Raw genomic sequence first — 18,694 nt, forward strand, 5'->3', positions numbered from 1 at the left:
ATGAGTGTAGTATGAATATTTCTTTGTTGTAGCATTTTTTTCACGCAACTTAGAACTTTTGAAATAGTTTACACATACCATATAGATTAGCATGATCGCCATTAATACAAGATCAGATTAGTGAATCACAATAATAGATAGCAGTGAATTAGCTAAAGTTTCATGTATAATTAAAACCAAGTACCGATTGTATCAATATTGAAAATTTCGGTTAATAGTGTTTATTGGAGTCCGAGTTGCTCATTTACTTTTGTTTCTTTGTTCGTATTTTTTTACTATTTCAAGTTCTTTGTAGTGTGGGTCTGTTTTCCCTTATCTTGATCCGAAAATAATTTGTATAAATGTGCAAAAAAGGAAAGCCAATCACCGAGAATTTCTATTCTCTGCAATGCAAGGAACGGTAATTCGGAGGTTAGAATTGAGAATTTGTGCTACTGCAAGTTTTGGCAAAAAAACCCTATAATACTATTGACGTGTCAAGTCTCGAAAACTCTCATGAATCTCACGTGAAATGAATTCTGTATATTTCACACTGGAACTATCTCCCGCCAAAACATTTTTCACACTTACTCGTGATTTGAAATATCACAGAACTTAAATTTGTTTTGAAAAAAAAAATAAAAAAATAAATTACTGCATAATTCTATATCAAATATATAAAGAATCTAAATGTTGATTAAATTCGTCTAACAGCATTCTATAATATATGTGGCAACATGTTCCCTATTTATCTTACCTGGCTGAGGCCATGTGAGTTATTGCCATCACTTAGCGTCATTCGTCGGCGTCGTCCGTCGTCATCGTTAACAATTTTTCAAAACTGTTCTCTTCTGACACTACTTGACCAATTCGAACCGAACTTGGTATGAATATAGAACTGAACTGGGGATTTTTGATCCGTCAAAAAATATGACCGCCGTTACTAAAAATAGAATATAGGAGTCAAACAGTAGTTTTTTGTATATATCTCCAAAACCATCAGGTTAAGCCAACCTTTGACAGGATAAAATGTTCAGTATGAAGATATCTATTTGTGGTCAAATTTTCGATTTACTCTGTTTAGCAATGTTGGAGAGTTATAGCCCTTTTTCGACTCGTCTTTTGCTATTTTAATGTTATTTTTTTCAATAATCTTCTCCTCTGACACTACTTGATCAATTGAAACCAAACTTGGTATGAATGTTTCTTGAGGTATCCTGCATAGAACTGATGTGGGTATTTTTGATCCGTCAAAAACACGGCCGCCGTTAGTAAAAATAGAACATAAGGGCAAGAAAGTAGATTTTCACATATATCTCCAAAACCGCAAGGTTTAACTGAATTCTTTCAATTGCTGAAATGATCCTTCTTATAAAGCCTACACAAGTCTTGAAAGATTGAAGTTGTCAGACGACTCCTTGTAAAAGTTATACCCTTGAAAGATGAAAATGACATTTTTTTTACAGTTTTTCAGCCAATATCTTTAAACTGTGATAGATAGAAAAGAACTTTCATTAGTGAAATGATCCATATGAAAAGTCCTAACAAAACTATCTTGGGTCAAACTTTTTGACAAGTCCTTGTTAGAGTTATTGCTCTTGAAAAGCAAAATTTAACCAGAAGAGCGATTCATGCTCCTGGGAGCCTCTCGTTTATTTCTGAAATAATAATTTATTGAAATAAAAACATACAACTCCTTTGCAAATAGCGAAATAGGCTAAACCACCTAACTGTTCTTGCAGAAGCTGTCTATTCAATTGTGGTCCTTTCGGTTACGTCATTAAGGGAGTTTTAAACATCATCGATAACGAATCTATCCGTAAGATCCTTTCTAAAAGTCCCAAGGTGCCAAGTAACACGAACAACGCTCGACAAATTGGAATAACTTTAAAGTTCTTATGGACACCTTGGAGGACTACGAAAGAAAATGAATGTAACCAGAACCAGAGGACATTGATTCTCTGTCTGAGTGGGAACAGGTTGTGGGGTCTCCAATTTGAAACGTATGAAAGTTTTAAGCAGGTGTATTAGTTTCAATGCTCCATCAGTTTTAAAAGACCCGATGCATCAAAAACATTGTCTAGGATAACATATAACATCCAATGTTTATTATTAGAGGACAACAATGGAGATAATTGCAGTGATAAGATGTATACTGTTACCGCACATTCCAAAGAAGAGATAGTGAAAAACCATAAATCTGTGCTATCCTCATCTGGTCTCTATCAAAGACGATGATTATGATCTACCGTCTATGTACTGTATTCCTAAACTCCACAAGAAACTATTCAAACAACGGTACATAGCATTTCACATTTTTTTACTAAAAATAAACCGTACATCTACATACAAATATGTAGTTCTTTGTAGACATTCTTCATATTTTGTGAAAAATATTTTCAAGTCATCTTCCAAATATACCAAAGGCGATGTTTTCAAAATGTTTGAATTTTTTATCGACAACATATTTGTCCAAAGTGGTTGACGCGTTTTTCAACAACAGTGGGCTTTCCAATGGGAACAATTTGTGCTCCTCTACTCGCTGACCTTTTCCCAGACTCTTATGAGGCTAACTTCATAGCTGATCTGATCCAAAAAAAGAAATATCAGTTAGCTAGACCCTTTAATCACAGTACCGCTATATAGATAATATCGGTTAAACAATCCTAGCTTCGAGGATTTGATACATCGCACCAACCGCAAAGAACTTGAGATAAGGGATACTACAGACATTATGAATTTAGCCTCATATCTTGACCTACACTTTGAGATCGATGGTAAAGGACAACTTTTGACCAAACTATACGACAAACGTGATACTTTTCATTGCGTATGGTCATACCTTATGTCAGAGCTTGCCGTAACTATTCAGACTTTTTGTACCGCGCAAGACTTCTTACAATTAGCCTTATGGAACAGAGTTATTTTGCTACAAGATTGCAATCATCACTATGTGCAAATGTAAAACTTGGCCAATGGTTTTGTTTAAAGTATATGTAGTATTTGGTAAGAATAACCACATAATTGGCGTAGTCGTACCTTAATTTATCTGAAGTCTGAACTGAGTCATTATACACCATCGGAAAAGACATTAAAACTTGCAGAGGTAATTTCACTTTTAGCAAGAGTGTGTCTCTGAGAAGTCATGATTTAATAATGAGTCTTCTGAAATATAATGTACACTACCAAAATTAATATTTAAATGGATTACTAATTAGTGATTGAGTGTGTCTCATCCGTTTTTAAACTTAAGACTTTGAATTTGTCCCAGTCATACGAATGACATTAATGTGACAGTATTAAATGGATGTTTAAACATAAACTCTTGAAGCATAGTGAATAAACTTAATTAGTTAATCCGTTTGTCGGATTTCACTTTCCCACACAATACAAAGTTTTATGGTTGTCATCATGAATTCGTGGATCGTTATGGTGTATCCATGACCACCATGAGAACACTGACTCGTCAATGTGTCATAGTTTTCTTTTCTTCTTGCGTCTACCCTGGAATTGATTTTTTTATAAGCAACTCGGCGGGTGTTTCTAGAAAACAGGTGACGCTTATCCTACCGGTGCATCTGGTCCATGCTTCCAACTTTAATTGTATGTATTTTTTTGGTTATTTTATTGTGTTTGTCTATTTTCTATGTATGTAATGTCCCTGAATTACATTCTTTTGATTTTCGCTAAAATATTTGTTCCCTTGATTACTCTTTGAACAGACGTCTTGGATATGATTGTAAAAGTTGCTGAAATTGTCCAAAATGTACAAATTTAGAATCCTTATATACTTGACACATATTACCGATTCTTTCGCTCGCTTGACAGTGTGACCAGGGTGTAATAATTTAATATAGTCAGTCATAAAGCTATGGTGAAACGTCCAGCATTTAGAATGTTGTATGTAATCTTCGGGTTAGTTTAGTGCGCTCTTGTTCATATTGGAAAACATAAAAAGAAAAGAAATTGATTTGTTTTCTAATTTGAAGTGCTAAAAAGAGGCTGAGTAAAATTTGTTGTGTATACTTATGCGGTATTAAATGAGCAGCAACTCTTTAAAATGACAAAATCTATAGTTAAATCCTTATACGAAAATGTAGACTAAATGTTAGATTTTATCTGAATCGATATATTTTCTTCTAGAAATGTTCAAAAATGCAAATTCGTGTACAATTTAAGGCAAAAACATATTCAATGTTTTTTGTTTTTTGTTTTTTTTTGTTTTTTTTTTGTTTTTTTGTTTTTTTTGTTTTTTTTTTTGTTTTTTGTTTTTTGGGGTTTTTTTACGCTGGAGTAAATTGAAAATACTCGCAGTTCACAAATATTGTTATTCATGACCAGGGTAAGTTATGCAATTAGCCTTTACGAACTATCATTATCAAATTATTGGATTCACGTAAAGATCACGTGATTCCTGTATGTTTTGCTTTGATTATTCTAATGTTCAAGTCTGTCAATGAAAAAAATATGAACCTAAGTAGTTTGAAGACAACGCGGTGAAAAGGTGGAAAGCAGAGATAAAACTATATTTATCAAATATTTAATAAAGTTAATACGTTCATTTCTCATATTTTATAATGTAAAAGTAAGTTTTTCAGTCCAAAACAGTAAGTGGTTTAGGATGAATATTGTTATATCGTCTTAAACTGTCTACCATGAACGAGGGAGGGAGGTGATAATTAATACAATAATCGATATTAAGCTTGTAGCGGTGGTGAATTTAATAAATCAAAATGGGCAAACTTGAAATAATTCACACATTTCTCTATGTCGTTTGCCTTTGTTAATACCGTTTTACAAAATGGTGGATTTTTTTTTAAAGTATTTTCGTTTTTGCTTAAGTTAAAAAAACCAAGCTGATATTTATTAACTGTTCACGTTTAATCTGCAAAATTTGATATTAAAAATCGGCCTGATTCCTTTCGCTTTAACATACGACCGGGATGAAGAATAGGATAATCACTCTGCTATGATAACACCTAACTTCAACTCAAAAGCTTTCATATCATCTATCATAATGAAAGATATTATATTGAGAAGCTCTGCAATAAAATGTGGAATACTTTTAAATAGTTAATGACACATTTTCATAGTTTATCTTTATATTTCATCATCAATTAAGCAGGCAGATGTGTCAGTGGATATGATATCAGATCGTTTCGGACAATTAAGCAGTGTTCTGACAGGAAGCTCATTTTATTTTCAAAGGCAAAACTTCATCACGGTTTTTTTATCTGGTAATGGTAGTTAACGTCAGTCAATAATGTTTTTGCTCCACTTTTTATCTTTTCTTCTGCAAAATATTGATATAATCTCAGAAATAATGATACAAACAGTCGTGGTTTTCTCATCATTTATAGTTCTTTGTTTAGGTACCGACAATGGTCCCATTAGGTCCACAATATTTGGTAAAATACAAGGGAAAATTACTAACCGGTATCCAGGAATAGATGTGGAAGAGTTTCTCGGCGTCCAATATGCGGAACCTCCAATCAATTCGTTACGATTCAAGGTAAGATCGTTTTATTAGCTAAGCTGCACATTTTATTCGACTGCAAACAATTTGGGATGATATGGTGCTGTCTTAGTCATCTGTAGACATTCTATGAATGAAGAAATTGTATTTCTCTTGGATAGGAAACAAATCCAATTCAGAGAAGTTCAATCAATGGCCAATGAGTAAGTGCATTTTTCATTTACTTTTAATTATATTCTCTACCAGCATTCGTGGGGGTGTACGAATTACCTAATCCGTCATTATTCTGCATGTATATCTATGTATTTATGTTCAAATCTAATTGTAAATTCTTCTTAGAGTACTTCGTTTTATCCTGTGTCAAACAGAACTATACTCCAAGTCACCTCAAATTGTTTGCGGTTTTTTGCGTTTATTTTTGTAATTACTCGACGGTTCCTTTCAAAAACTTGCCATTTTATTCATGTCGTTCTGTACTACGATTCCTTTACAATTATTTTTCGTTCTTACCTCCGAGATTGAAAAAATCCAAAACTTATGTTAATGTATTGTTTATCCGCCATCTTGTTTCTATGGATATTTTGAAATGTTCCCTATTATCTCACAATTGAAAAGATGAAATAACATGATTTCCCGCCACATTTCTGGTTCCCTTGCTAATTTATTACTTTATGTGGTAAGACTCTTATTAAGAACCAGCTGTAGCATTTTCATTGGGAACTTCTGGTTTTGTCTTTTACTAAAGGTAAAGAGCAGAAATATGGCGGGAAATCATGGTATTTCAGCTCTTCAATTGTGAGATCATAGGGAACATTTCAAAATATCCATAGAAACAAGATGGCGGATAAACAATACATTCAATGCAAAATTCTCATAGGAAAAATAAATTCTGAAATTTTTTCAATCTCGGAGGTAAGAACGAAAAATAATAGTAAGGAATCGTAGTACAGAACGACATGAATAAAATGGCAAGTTTTTGAAAGGAACCGTCGATTAATTACAAAAATAAACGCAAAAAACGTAAACAATCTGAGGTGACTTGGACTATACTAGTAAATCAAGCTTGATTTTTTTATGTATCAACTCTTGTCCGAAATATTGAGGGTTTGACATGTTGAAGGAATAAAGAATTCCGACAAGGTAGCACGCCAAACAATGTTTCTAACATGTAGATTTGTCGAAAATCTTGCAAGTATTCTTTGACAGTACAGCAATTTTTCGTCGAAAATCTTGCAAGTATTCTTTGACAGTACAGCAACTTTTCCACGACTTGCAAGTCAATATAAGGTCGTCAATTTTATCTCCATCCAATACTGAATTGCATTGTCTACTAATGGCTGCGATTATAGTTCCCTTCCTATGCTCCTCGGCACAGGTTGCAAGAATTTCTCCCAAGAACAACTTCAAAAAGGCATCAGCTATGTCATTTAATCTGGTCAAAATTGGTAAGCTTTGGCCAATAGCTTATTCATATTTTTTTCATTAAGATATTTTGGAGTCTTAAATTGGTAATTAATTCTATTAACAAATTGATAATTGGTATGGAAAGTTAGTGTCATGTTTTTGCCTTATATTTTGATGGTGCTTAGTTTTCTCTGGATGGTGGTGATGTATTAACTGTGCTTCTCGACGTACTCGGTCGAAACAACGACTGAAAATCTTATATTTTGCTCTAAAAGTTGTAATCCGTAACAATATTCCTGACATATGATGTCGTTGGTTGTGCATTTCTCTGTAAGCCAGTGGTGTGGTGTAAGCATTAGGACTTTTTCATTAAATGGAATTAAATATGTTTCTCATATGACAAAATAAACATTTATCAAATCTGTACAAATGTAATATCATAGTCTGCCGAAACTCAAAGAAAATATTCTGTCATCTATTAACACCAGCTACAAGTATCATGATTGTTTATTTGTACAATGTGTAGTCCTTTTTTCGGAATATTGTTTATTTACTTTAAGCCAGATGTTCTCATGTACGTAAAAAGAATTCTCATTTTAAAATTGTAAATTTAAGTCAACTAACTTCACCCTTTATCGTTACTACGGAGACATACAGTACCATTCAAAAGTGTAGTGTGGCAAATAAACAACTCATATTAATCACATACACATAAACAAAATCTTTTCAATGCACATAAGGTTCAAATGATTTTGTCAATACAACCAGATAAGAAAAGTTATTTTCTTAGAAAAAAAAGGAAAGCAAATGAACTCAACTTTTTAAAAAGCTTATCTTATCTAAAATGGCATCAGACTTATCAGTTAACAGGATAATTATTTATTGTTGCAGAACATCAATAAGGAGAAAATAATTGTTGAATTGCAGCCTCTCTCTTTATAATCATTAATTTTTTTATACTTTGTTATTACTGCGGTAAGATAATAAAACTATCCTTCATACAGTAATTCCGTCATTAACAATCTTTAGCACTATTTTGTATCCGTCTTATAGAATTTGTTTAAAACTTTTTTTCACTTTCTTTCAGAGACCACGAGACCCAACTCCATGGCATTCCGTAAAATCTACAACGATTTTACCTCCTGCATGCCCTCAGCTTCGTTGGATTTATTTGAATGTACACAAACCAAGTTTCAACCGTTCTAGTGAAGATTGTCTTTACATGAATATTTATGTTCCACGAGTAAGTTTTGTTACTTTTGTTGTCCATCTTTATGTTTGACTTTGTTCTCTACTATCAGTTGAAATTGATAAACAAATATTTAAAAACTCGTTTCAAGCGTTAAAGGATATATTTATTTATCACATTATCGGGAAAATGTTTGCTTTGTTCAATATCTTTTTTTCAGTTTGATTCAGGAGACTGAGCTTACTGTAGTCTGAACTATTTATCGTAGCATTATGATTTAGGATTGTATTCGTAGATCTAAAATTAGGGTTGGGATGTAAAATATGGTAATGTATGTTATAACTATCCGATGGTGTATGCTGCCTTTGTTGTAGTGTGCTGCTTACCTTGGGAAGTTTGGTTCTGACTTCTTGCTGATTCATAAAAAAGTATTTTAAAATTAGTACTCGATGTTCTTGATCAAGTGGGCGACATATTGGATAGAGTGACAACTGATCCGAGTGGGTTCATATACCTTCTTGCTGGCTTCTGTAAGCTAGCACTATTAATGGAGCTTAGCGTGTCGGACTATCACAAAAATGGTTCTGTTTCGTCCTTAAACCCATGAGGTACCCCCCCCCCATAGTAATTAAAAGCACAACCTTTCAACAAACAATTGATCTCCCAATAGTAAAAGCAGATAAGCAAGACCTCATTGAAGAATTTCGTTCGGGAGATCATAGTTGTGTTCATTCCTATATAGGCATAGAAAAATTATATTCTACAGAGAAAAATAGCAGGAAATTTGATTAAAAACCTCTTAATCTTTCTTATACTTATTTGGACTAAGTATGAACTTGATCTTGAAATTAAATACACTTTCTAACATTTTTTCATGTTTCAGGTTTATTGAAAAGTTAATTATGCAATCTATCAATTAATACATAGTTTTAATATAATTATTATTTTCCCATCATTTACATTTGCTTCTAGGAAAGCTTCAGGATGATACTTATAATACTCTCAAATGTGAAGATGACATTGTAATCAAACTGTGATAAATTGATTTATCTGGTTAATCATCGTAGATTTTAATATGCTTATTTCCATTTATATGTTTTACAAAGATAGATTATTAGCTTCTAATAGTTTAATAAAGTGTTTCAAATAAAATCATTATTAATGGATATAATATTTATATTGTATGGATTGAAATACAAGCGCTTATAGCATACGATTTGATTGGTCGTATAAGTTCCTCATGGTCACGTTTTTTAAAAATCTCGCGAGGTCAAAGTAAAGTCGAAAAGCTTGTAATTAAAGTGAGATTCAACCCTATAGGTTACAGACCACCAATTCAACCAATGAGCATTTGGAACGTAGGCAAAAATAGTCCTACGCAGAAATTACCCCTGTTCCTCATAGTGCTGTGAAAAAAGTTCTCATCTTATTTAAAAAATTTAAACAGTTTCTGAAAGGAAAAACATTTCTGTACATTTTATAGGTGCATTTTGCTTCTTGTGATGTGAAGCCTAATCTCCATAATGATTTTTAAATGTACCCCTATCTTGTGAAAACACTGGGATTTCCCATGCTATTTATAGACCCTTCACTTCCGGTGACCAGTACTGCACTGCAAGTCTGCTAACCCCACATGCCATTCTGAGGATTGTGAGCTGACATATGTAGAATCATGCTGATATATAGTCATCTGCAGGTTAAAGTTAAGGTAAAGTCCAGAGAAGCCATTGAATATTGTGAAATTAGCATAGAAGCCTATGGGAAGTGGAATTAGTGGTTTTTAGCCTATATATTTTGAAAGTTTCGGTGCTGAATTATTTCTCTTCTTGGTAGAAATATAAAGCAGTGTTATAAAAAGGAAATATTAATAAAAACAATATTGGAACATAAATAATCAAATGCAACGACATTATTGTTCACGCTCCTGAAAACAGCACAAAATATTTACTTTGCTTTAGATTTCTTCTGAACGACATATATGAACTATCATTTAATCTTTTTTTAATCATATTTCAAATACATTGAGGCGATTTATTCAGTGAATGAAGATCAGTAATGTGAATTTATATTTTTACAAGCCTTTAAAATGAATGGCAGCGGAGCTGTCTTCCGGATTTTTTTCGTGTCTATCCCGGACTCGTTTTATTCATTGCGAAAATTGGAATATTCCTTAAAAACCATAATGTTTGTGTTTCAGTTCCATTAGATGCAAACCCTGCCCCCGAAACCTGTGCGAAAGTCAATAAATTGACATCGTTGTATTATATGCCAAAATTTTACACTGCAGAAATCAACCACATCAAATCTTAAAATGTTTTAGGGCGCACACACAAGATGTATATAGTATGTTACTTATTGCATTCGATGACATTCCTTCAAAGAAAATAAGATATCACGAAAGTTATTCATGATTCATACAAGTAAACTACATTGTAAACCTTCAATCGAGTTTTTCTTTAGCATTTAAATTTAAACAAAAAACACCCAAGAGGAAACTACTTGCTTGGATACATTTTCAAATAAATTGACTTAATCTAAGACATTACACAATTGGAAAACAAAACTTTCATAAAGATCGGAAATACCATCGTATTCATTTGCATTTCAAAATATAAAGTACCTTTAGCAGGACAGATTCGAAAAAAAATCGAAAGAGAACATGTTCGTGTACCATTTACGAAATGCATACACGTCACTTTAATCTACAAGAATAGAATTATTCGTTCTGAAAAAATAGTTTCATGCTAGAAAATACAAATCATATTTACAAACAGCCAATTCATTTAGACACGCTTCTTTCAGACTTCAACTCGATTGTTTTGGGGACAACAAAGTTGTTGATATGAATCATGGTCAGGCTGTCAAACTTTGTATAAAGTAATCCCGCGCATTGTCTTAGGCACTCAGAGCAATTAGTTTAAAAGCTAAAAAAAAAGAATGTATAAAACTACTGATGTCTGCGTCATCTTCACAAAAAAAAAATCATACCAACGAAACTAATATACTGTACGTGAAAGCTTAATTTCTAAGAAATTAAGAATGTTCTTTTGTTCTTTTTATACATTTCTGAAAGATTTCTCATCAAATAGACGGGAAATAAACTTTATCGCTACGAAAGACAAAGCCTCTATGAGTAATCAAGGGAACCAAGATTCTAGAGGAAATCAAAAGAATGTAATCCAGGGACAAAGACCAGACATGCAAAACAGACACACTCAACAAAGAATATAAGATAACCAAAATAATGCAAAATAACAAAAATAAACGAGCTACTCGGAATTCCCTAAAAACTGGGGGCATGGACCTGCTGCACCGGCAGGGTAAGCGTTCTCTGTTTTTCTAAAAAAAACACTCGCCGAATTTGCTCATAAAAAGTCGAGTCCAGAGTAGACGTAAGATGGAAGGAAAACTGTAATTGTAAGAAGTCTAGCGCGATACAAAAAGTCTGCATAGTTACGGCAAGCTCTGGCATAACAAATAAGTTGTTATATGAAAACTCAGTACGCAGATGCTAAAGGGATGTCGCCACAGATAAAAGGAAAGTTGACACTACAGAATGAAAAGTCACCCCGTTTGTCGTATAGTTTGACCAATATTTTCCCCTTATCATCGATCTCTTAGTGTAGGTCAAGATATGAGTCTGACTTCACAATGTCTGCAGTCTCCTTTATCTTATATTCTTTGGGATAAATGCGATATATCAAATTCTCGAAACTAGGATTGTTTAACGATATTAGGTCATATTTATAGCGGAACTGTGATTTAGAATCTAGCTAAACAATATTCCTTCTTTTGGATTGGATCAGCTATAAAGTCAGACTCATAAGAGTGACGGAAAATGTCAGCGAGTAGAGGAGCACAAATAATTCCTATTGGAATGCCCACCGTTTTTTGAAAAAAGCGTCCACCACACTGTAGTAACAACAATGTATAATGTAATAGAAGTACAAAAACATGTATTAAGGGACGTATCAACCATGATCTTAGATTTTCAAAATATAGTTGAATATGCTCTTGTGTCGAAAACATAAGGTATTTTATGTTTATAAGACAAAAACAAATGCAGGTCGTTTGATATGGAAACCCCCAAAAATGTATTTTTTAATAAAATTATTGTTTTGTTTTTAAATTCTAGAGAATTTCTCGAATGTAACGTTAAAAAATGAATTACGGTTAGATTGAACACGATTAAAAAAACATTTTGATATGTATTTTAAAAATATAGCTTTTTAAGCTCACCTGGTCATGTGAGCTATTGCCATCACATTGGTGTCCGTCGTCGTCGTCGTTAACATATCTTAAAACTCTTCTCCTCTGACACTACTCAACAAATTGGAAGCAAACTTGGTATAAATATTTCTTGGGGTGTTCTGGTGGGGATTTTTGATCCGTCCAAAAACATGGCCGCTGTTGCTAGAAATAGAACATAGGGGTCAGACATTAGTTTAATCGCATATATGTCAAAAACCGTTTGGTTTAGCTAAATTCTGACTTGGGATAAAAGTGTCCATCATGATGAGATCTATCCGTGGTCAAATTTTCATTTCAATCCGTTAAGCCATGTTGAAGTGATTGCCCTTTTTCGACATTTTTTGCTATTTTTTATGTTATTTCTTTTAAAAATCTTCTCCTCTGACACTACTTGACCAATTGAAACCAAACTTGGTATGAATGTTCCATGGGGTATATTTCATAGAACTGATGTGGGGATTTTTGTTCTGTAAGAAAAACAATGCCGCCGTTACTGAAAATAGAACATAGGGGTCAGACAGTAGTTTTTTGCATATATCTCCAAAACTGTTAGGTTTAGCCAAATTCTTTCTATAGCTGAAATGATCCTTTTTATTAGAAGTACAAAAGTCTTCAGGGATAACAGTTGTCAGACGACTCTTTGTGTAAGAGTTATTGCCCTTGAAAGGGGAAAAATGATGGTTTTTTTTCTTTTTTTTTTAGTTTTCAGCCAATATTTTGAAAACTATGATAGATAGAAAGAAACTTTCAATCACTGAAATGATCCTTTTGATAAGTCTTACCAAAGCCTTCTTGAGTCAAAATAGTTGGACAACTTTTTGTTAAATTTATTGCCTTTTGAAAGCCAAAATTCAGCCAGGTGAACGATTTGGGCTCATGGAAGCCTCTTGTTTGTATATGCATTATAAGTGTTTGTTTAAACCCTATATCGCAGCATCTACATACCTTACTTGACGTTTAGTTATCATATAATATAATGATATATGTTGTAAACATGTCAAAAATCTGTTTCACATGCAATCAATCCGAGACTCCTCTATCACCTCAAGTCCATCGGCCCGTGGGGCGATATAGGTCGAGGGTTGATACATCATGTGATACAATTTTTAACATGTCATGTTCATTATATCATATATTATAACCAAGTATGGTCTACGAAGGGGTGCGATATAAGGTATGAGATATAGGTCTAGGGATGTGATATAGAGTGTGCGATATAGTTCTAGAGGTTTGGTATAGGGTATGCAATATAAGGTGGATGATATAATGCATTTAAATTTAATTGAGTGATTTTAATTTAAAGTTTGAATTAAAATATATGATATATAATGATATAATGAACATGTGGTATCAACCCTCGACCTATATCAACCTGCGTGCAGGTAGCCCTATGGGTGATATAGGATTTTCAGGTTGATGGTCTCAGTATCGTATTAATTTTCCCATAGACTTCTATAGTGCAGTGCATATTTTTAGGATTTTAAAAAAAATATGTAAATTGATTCAATAAAACTTTCACTTATGTAGCATTTCTAAGGACATGTGAAAAAATAATTTCCCGCAAAGAAAATAGGGTGAGTCCACGAAGATCGGACAGAAAAGTAGTCTCGAACTATAAATAGCCATTGTCCCTACTTTCACTTTCGTTTTGCACTCACCAAACAAACCTTTTCAGTGGAACATTTTTATGATATTATGTTAGATTTTCTTTTAAAAAAGTTCTTCATCTTACAGTGTGATGTTTGCTCTATTTTATAAGTCATTGTTCATATCTTTTGACAAAATATTAGTTTGTAGAGAGGCAAAAAGAAAATGCACTATATTTTTATAGCATCCATGTTTTGACGTACACCTGCTCAGGGATATGCAATACGATACTGGTACCTGATACCACATGCGATACAGGTGTTGACATGTAATATTCAGTATATATCCATACAATGTCAGTTATGTCAATGATATGGTGTTTTAATGCATTTCAAACCTGTTGGACACATTTTCATTGGATTTGGCATAAAAATATGGTCACGTTGCGTGTTTTAATTTAAATAATGCAAACCATTTCTTGATAAAAAAAAAAAAAACTATTTTTATTACGTATTTTATTTTTAACGTTTGTGTCAAATCAAATAAAATACTCTTTCATTTAAAAACTGTATATGTTGTCTTTCTTTCTATAGGTTGACGATGAAGACCTACCAGTATTATTATATGTCCATGGGGGCTCCAATAGTATGGGTATGGGCAATATGTTCGACGGAGATATTCTTGCAGCATTTGGACATATCATAGTTGTCAACTTTAATTACAGATTAGGAGTGCTAGGTATATTTTACTTAAATATAATTTAAATTCTCGGGGCATTACGTGATTATTTCAGAATTATGAATTTAATGGCATAAAATAGATTTTCACATTCGTCTCGTTGGAATACCAAAGTTCGAATTTAGGGCAATAACAAAATTGCCGAACTAATAAACTCTAAAAGTCAAAAGGACAGTCCGTATAACAAATGGCAATATCAGGGTAAACACCGGAAAGTCGGAAACCACCGCAGTTGTCATGACTTGGCACAGGCATTTCCGATATAAATCCGTATAAATACACAATTGAAAATGAAAAACATGACAAAGAACAATTTCCACACAATACAATGAAATACGAGATTCATACAGCTTCTTACTTCTTTCATTGTTTGCCGTTTGCTCAGTTCATGTCAACAAAAAGTCAAGACAATCAAACATTTTAGAAACATATTCCCTTAGCAACTTTTGTTTATGCCACATCCAGACAGTAGTTTTAATGACCGCAATTTCTAACGTTTGTGTTGTGAGAGAACATATGTGTGTTATCTGAATCAATGGGTATGTTATGACAATGGAAGGCTTGTTTACAAACCAAAAAAGAACCTCTTGAAAGGAATAGAATTAACTTCCTCTGTATAGATTTTTTCATCAAAAAGAAGGTCAGGTTTTAGTAGAAATCACTTCGTTCATGCAATTTGTGTTTGATAAAAAAAATCACAATGTATTACACCTTATTTTTCCTTAAGAATGTTTTTTTTTTCTTTATTGTTTAGATTCATGAAATACTATTCAATCTAACAAGCATATTTCAATTTGATCCCTATGAGAGTTTAGGTCTTTCCTCAAAAGCCTTAAATTGAAAACTTAAAAGTAATTCTTATGATTTAAATACAACCCATTTTATTGATATTTATAAAAACAAATTATTCAGGATTTTATGCGGATAGATCTGCTGGAATCGAAGGGAATCTTGGATTACTTGATCAAGTTCATGCAATGAAATGGATCCAGAAAAATATCCGATATTTCAATGGTGATCCAAATAAAATAACTCTCCATGGCCACAGTGCTGGAGCTGGTGATGTTGGGCTACATTTAGTATCAAATTTGACAAAAGGTAAGACTTCCAGTTTAAGAGACTTACGTCCTTTATATGAATCTGTAAGTGTTACAGCTTATTTTTTATTCATAGTTTTTTTCTATCTGAAACTTTTATATTCTTCCTTTTGTTCTGTTAGTTTGGATCTTCTTTTTTTGCAACCCGGATTTGTTTTTAATATTAGAAAAGAAAATAAAAAAAACTATACTGATGATATCAAAATACAATCTTTACTGCATAGCCATTACAACAACAAAGAATTACTACTTAAGAGAAAACATAGCATCACATACAATCACAGCACATACTAGTTATACCAGTTACATACATATGATACACTGAAATCGTAGAAAGCATAATTTTACAAATATGTTATGCAATTACTACAATTAAAAAATAAAAGAACAAAATCAAATACAAAAGCAACGCAAAATAAAAAGCATAGTTCATGTCAGGTTATTCATTGTTCGGTATTAGGAATCGCGAAAGGTGGGCAGATAATTCTATGTTTCCCACACTGTCCCCTGGCTAATACGTTGTTTCCATTTGGTACCGACGGAATTTGCCCACGCTGATCAGTTCGACTTTGATTGTCATAATTGCATATTATTTGGAAAGATTGAATACTAGCATTCCGTTTAAGAACTAGAATGAATTGACAATACCATTTGTGAATAGATTTTTTCCTTTAATTACATAATGATATTGTTAGAGTGGCAATGTGTGGACATGTTAGAATTGTTGTCTACATGGAAAGAACGATGTTAGAACTGTTAAATTTGCGATGCAAATTTTTGGTCGTTCCCTCCGCGGGACTCGAACTCGTACCGCTGTGACCCCTATGGTATTTCTGAACATTTCAAATTATCAATGGAAAAATGAGTTGGTCAGGACCCTTGCATCTTGAATGTCATACTTTTACATGATCGTTCCTGTTTTTGTTTTAAGGGCTATTTCGGTATTCCATAGTCCACAGTGGCTCACCACTTGCTCTTTGGGGAAGCTCAATCTGTATACCGACCTTCCGGTATCAAAATGTACCAACAGATTGTAAACCAGGTACCAATTACATCAAACACACTAAAACATACAGCGAAATGATGGAAGGTGCTGTGGACGATTATGACTTCTTGTCTTTAATGGGAGAGGTATTATTAAATACATGATGCTTACTTATTACTTAAAAGCAACTCACAACGTGGTTGACCTATATTGTTAAAAAAAATCAAATTAGACTCCTTTTATGTACTATATTTTTTGTTCATGGTGTAAAATCGTAGTTTTATTCATATCGGAACAACATATAATCTTTGGAAACTGAGTATGAATTTTTATAATTTAATTTGTTTGAAATAAGAAACATTCGCTATTTTGTATAAACTAACTAAGTACTTTGACGTCATTAACATCGATTAGTCTGTATTCCACGATTTAAATAATCCAGAACTAAATAAGGTGTTAATCAAAGATCAGATATAAATTGGACCTTTTGGAATGGGTAGCACTTGTTTTTCAAAAACCGTTTGCTGTATATATAGTGTAAGATGCTGCAATATTACTTGATTAAAAAATAAGAAAATCTTTAGATTTCTTTCAATTAGGCTTCTGGAACAGGTTTGTGTTGTTACAAGGTTAAAGTCAACACTGCAGAAGTATTATGGTCGTCATCATGAACTCGAGGATCGTTACGGTGTATCCATTTGCACCATGAAAACTTATTTGTTTAACGTGTCAAAGTTTTCATATCCTCTCTCCTCTACCAGGGACTTGACTGTTTATGAGCAATTCGGCGGGTGTTTCTAGAAAAGCGTTTCATGTCTAGTCTTTGTCCCTGGATTACTTTCTTTTGATTTCCGCTAGAATCTTCGTTCCCTTGGTCACTTTTTGAATAGAAAAAGAAGTTACAATTTTATATTTATAATGTACCAATATTATTTGGAAACAATCTTACATGATTTATTTAAAAAAGAAAGATTTAGATAATTAAATTGTACCCTCTTAATTTGTTTGCGTTGGTCATATAATATCATTATTATCACAGAGATATTTTGCTACTGAAAATACTAACTATACTTCAATTGATAATAAAACATCATAATAGTATAAAAGGAACTGTAATTCCACGCGTTTGTGGTAACAATCCTAGTTTCGGAGATTATGTACATCGCATCTATCCCAAATATATTTGAGATAAAGGATACAAGTCAGCCTCATAATATCTTGACAAACATTTAGAGGAAGGTGGTATAGGAAAAATATTGACCAAATTGTACGACAAGCAAGATGACTTTTCATTCCGTATTGTCATTTTTCCTTTCATATGTGGCAATATCCCTTCAGCACCTGTGTATTGAGTTTTCATATCACAAGTCATACGTTATGCCAGGGCTTGCCATAGCTACGCAGACATTTTGTATCGCAGTAGAAGTCTTGTAAGTAGGCTTCTGGAACATGTTTTGTTGTTTCAAGATTGAGGTCATCGCTGCAGAAGTTTTAAAGGTCGTCATCACGAACGTGTGGATCCTTACGGTGTACTCATCTGCACCAAGAGAATCGATTTGTTTAATTTTTCATAGTTTCCTTTCCTCTTCTGTATACCACGGACTTGACTTTTTATGAACAACTCAGAGGATGTTCACAGAAAAGCAGAGAACGCTTACCCTACAGATACACCTCGTCCATGCTCCAAGTTTTTGGTTGAGTCCGAGTTGTCCATTACTTTGTTACTTTGTATGCATTTTTTTTATGTTCTTTGTTGTGTGTGTCTGTTGCCCATGTCTTGTCATGGTGCCTGGATTACAGTCTTTTGATTTCCGCTTGAATCTTAGTTCCCTTGATTACTCTTGCAAAAAAGTTTCTTAATTTTCTTCTATATGCTTCTAAATTCTTGTACACTACACCACCTGAAGCGAACTATCTGTGGTTTCAATAACCATGAACATGTATTGTTTTTGGAATTGTCAAAGTACATGAATATATCTTATCAATAT

At 33.1% G+C, this 18,694-nt stretch overlaps 1 protein-coding gene across 7 annotated transcripts in view; it reads left to right on the top strand.

Moving 5' to 3' along the window:
• The first annotated feature begins 5,008 nt into the window (after positions 1-5,008).
• LOC148629557 (neuroligin-2-like) overlaps positions 5,009-18,694 on the top strand; it is a 32,319-nt gene continuing 18,633 nt past the window's right edge. For 2 of the 7 annotated variants that reach the window (XM_088553521.1, XM_088553526.1), the window contains exons 1-5: positions 5,232-5,491; positions 7,947-8,102; positions 14,480-14,624; positions 15,537-15,722; positions 16,653-16,852. In XM_088553521.1, the coding sequence (XP_088409647.1) occupies positions 5,243-5,491; positions 7,947-8,102; positions 14,480-14,624; positions 15,537-15,722; positions 16,653-16,852 (936 nt within the window). In that variant the 5' untranslated portion in view covers positions 5,232-5,242. The other 5 variants (XM_088553515.1, XM_088553532.1, XM_088553506.1 and 2 more) reach the window with 5 other exon arrangements.

This window comes from Perna viridis, chromosome 1 (genome assembly GCF_037379345.1).
Source record: "Perna viridis isolate PV_CMFRI_1.1 ecotype Kerala chromosome 1, ASM3737934v1, whole genome shotgun sequence".
Classification (NCBI taxonomy): Eukaryota; Metazoa; Mollusca; class Bivalvia; order Mytilida; family Mytilidae; genus Perna; species Perna viridis.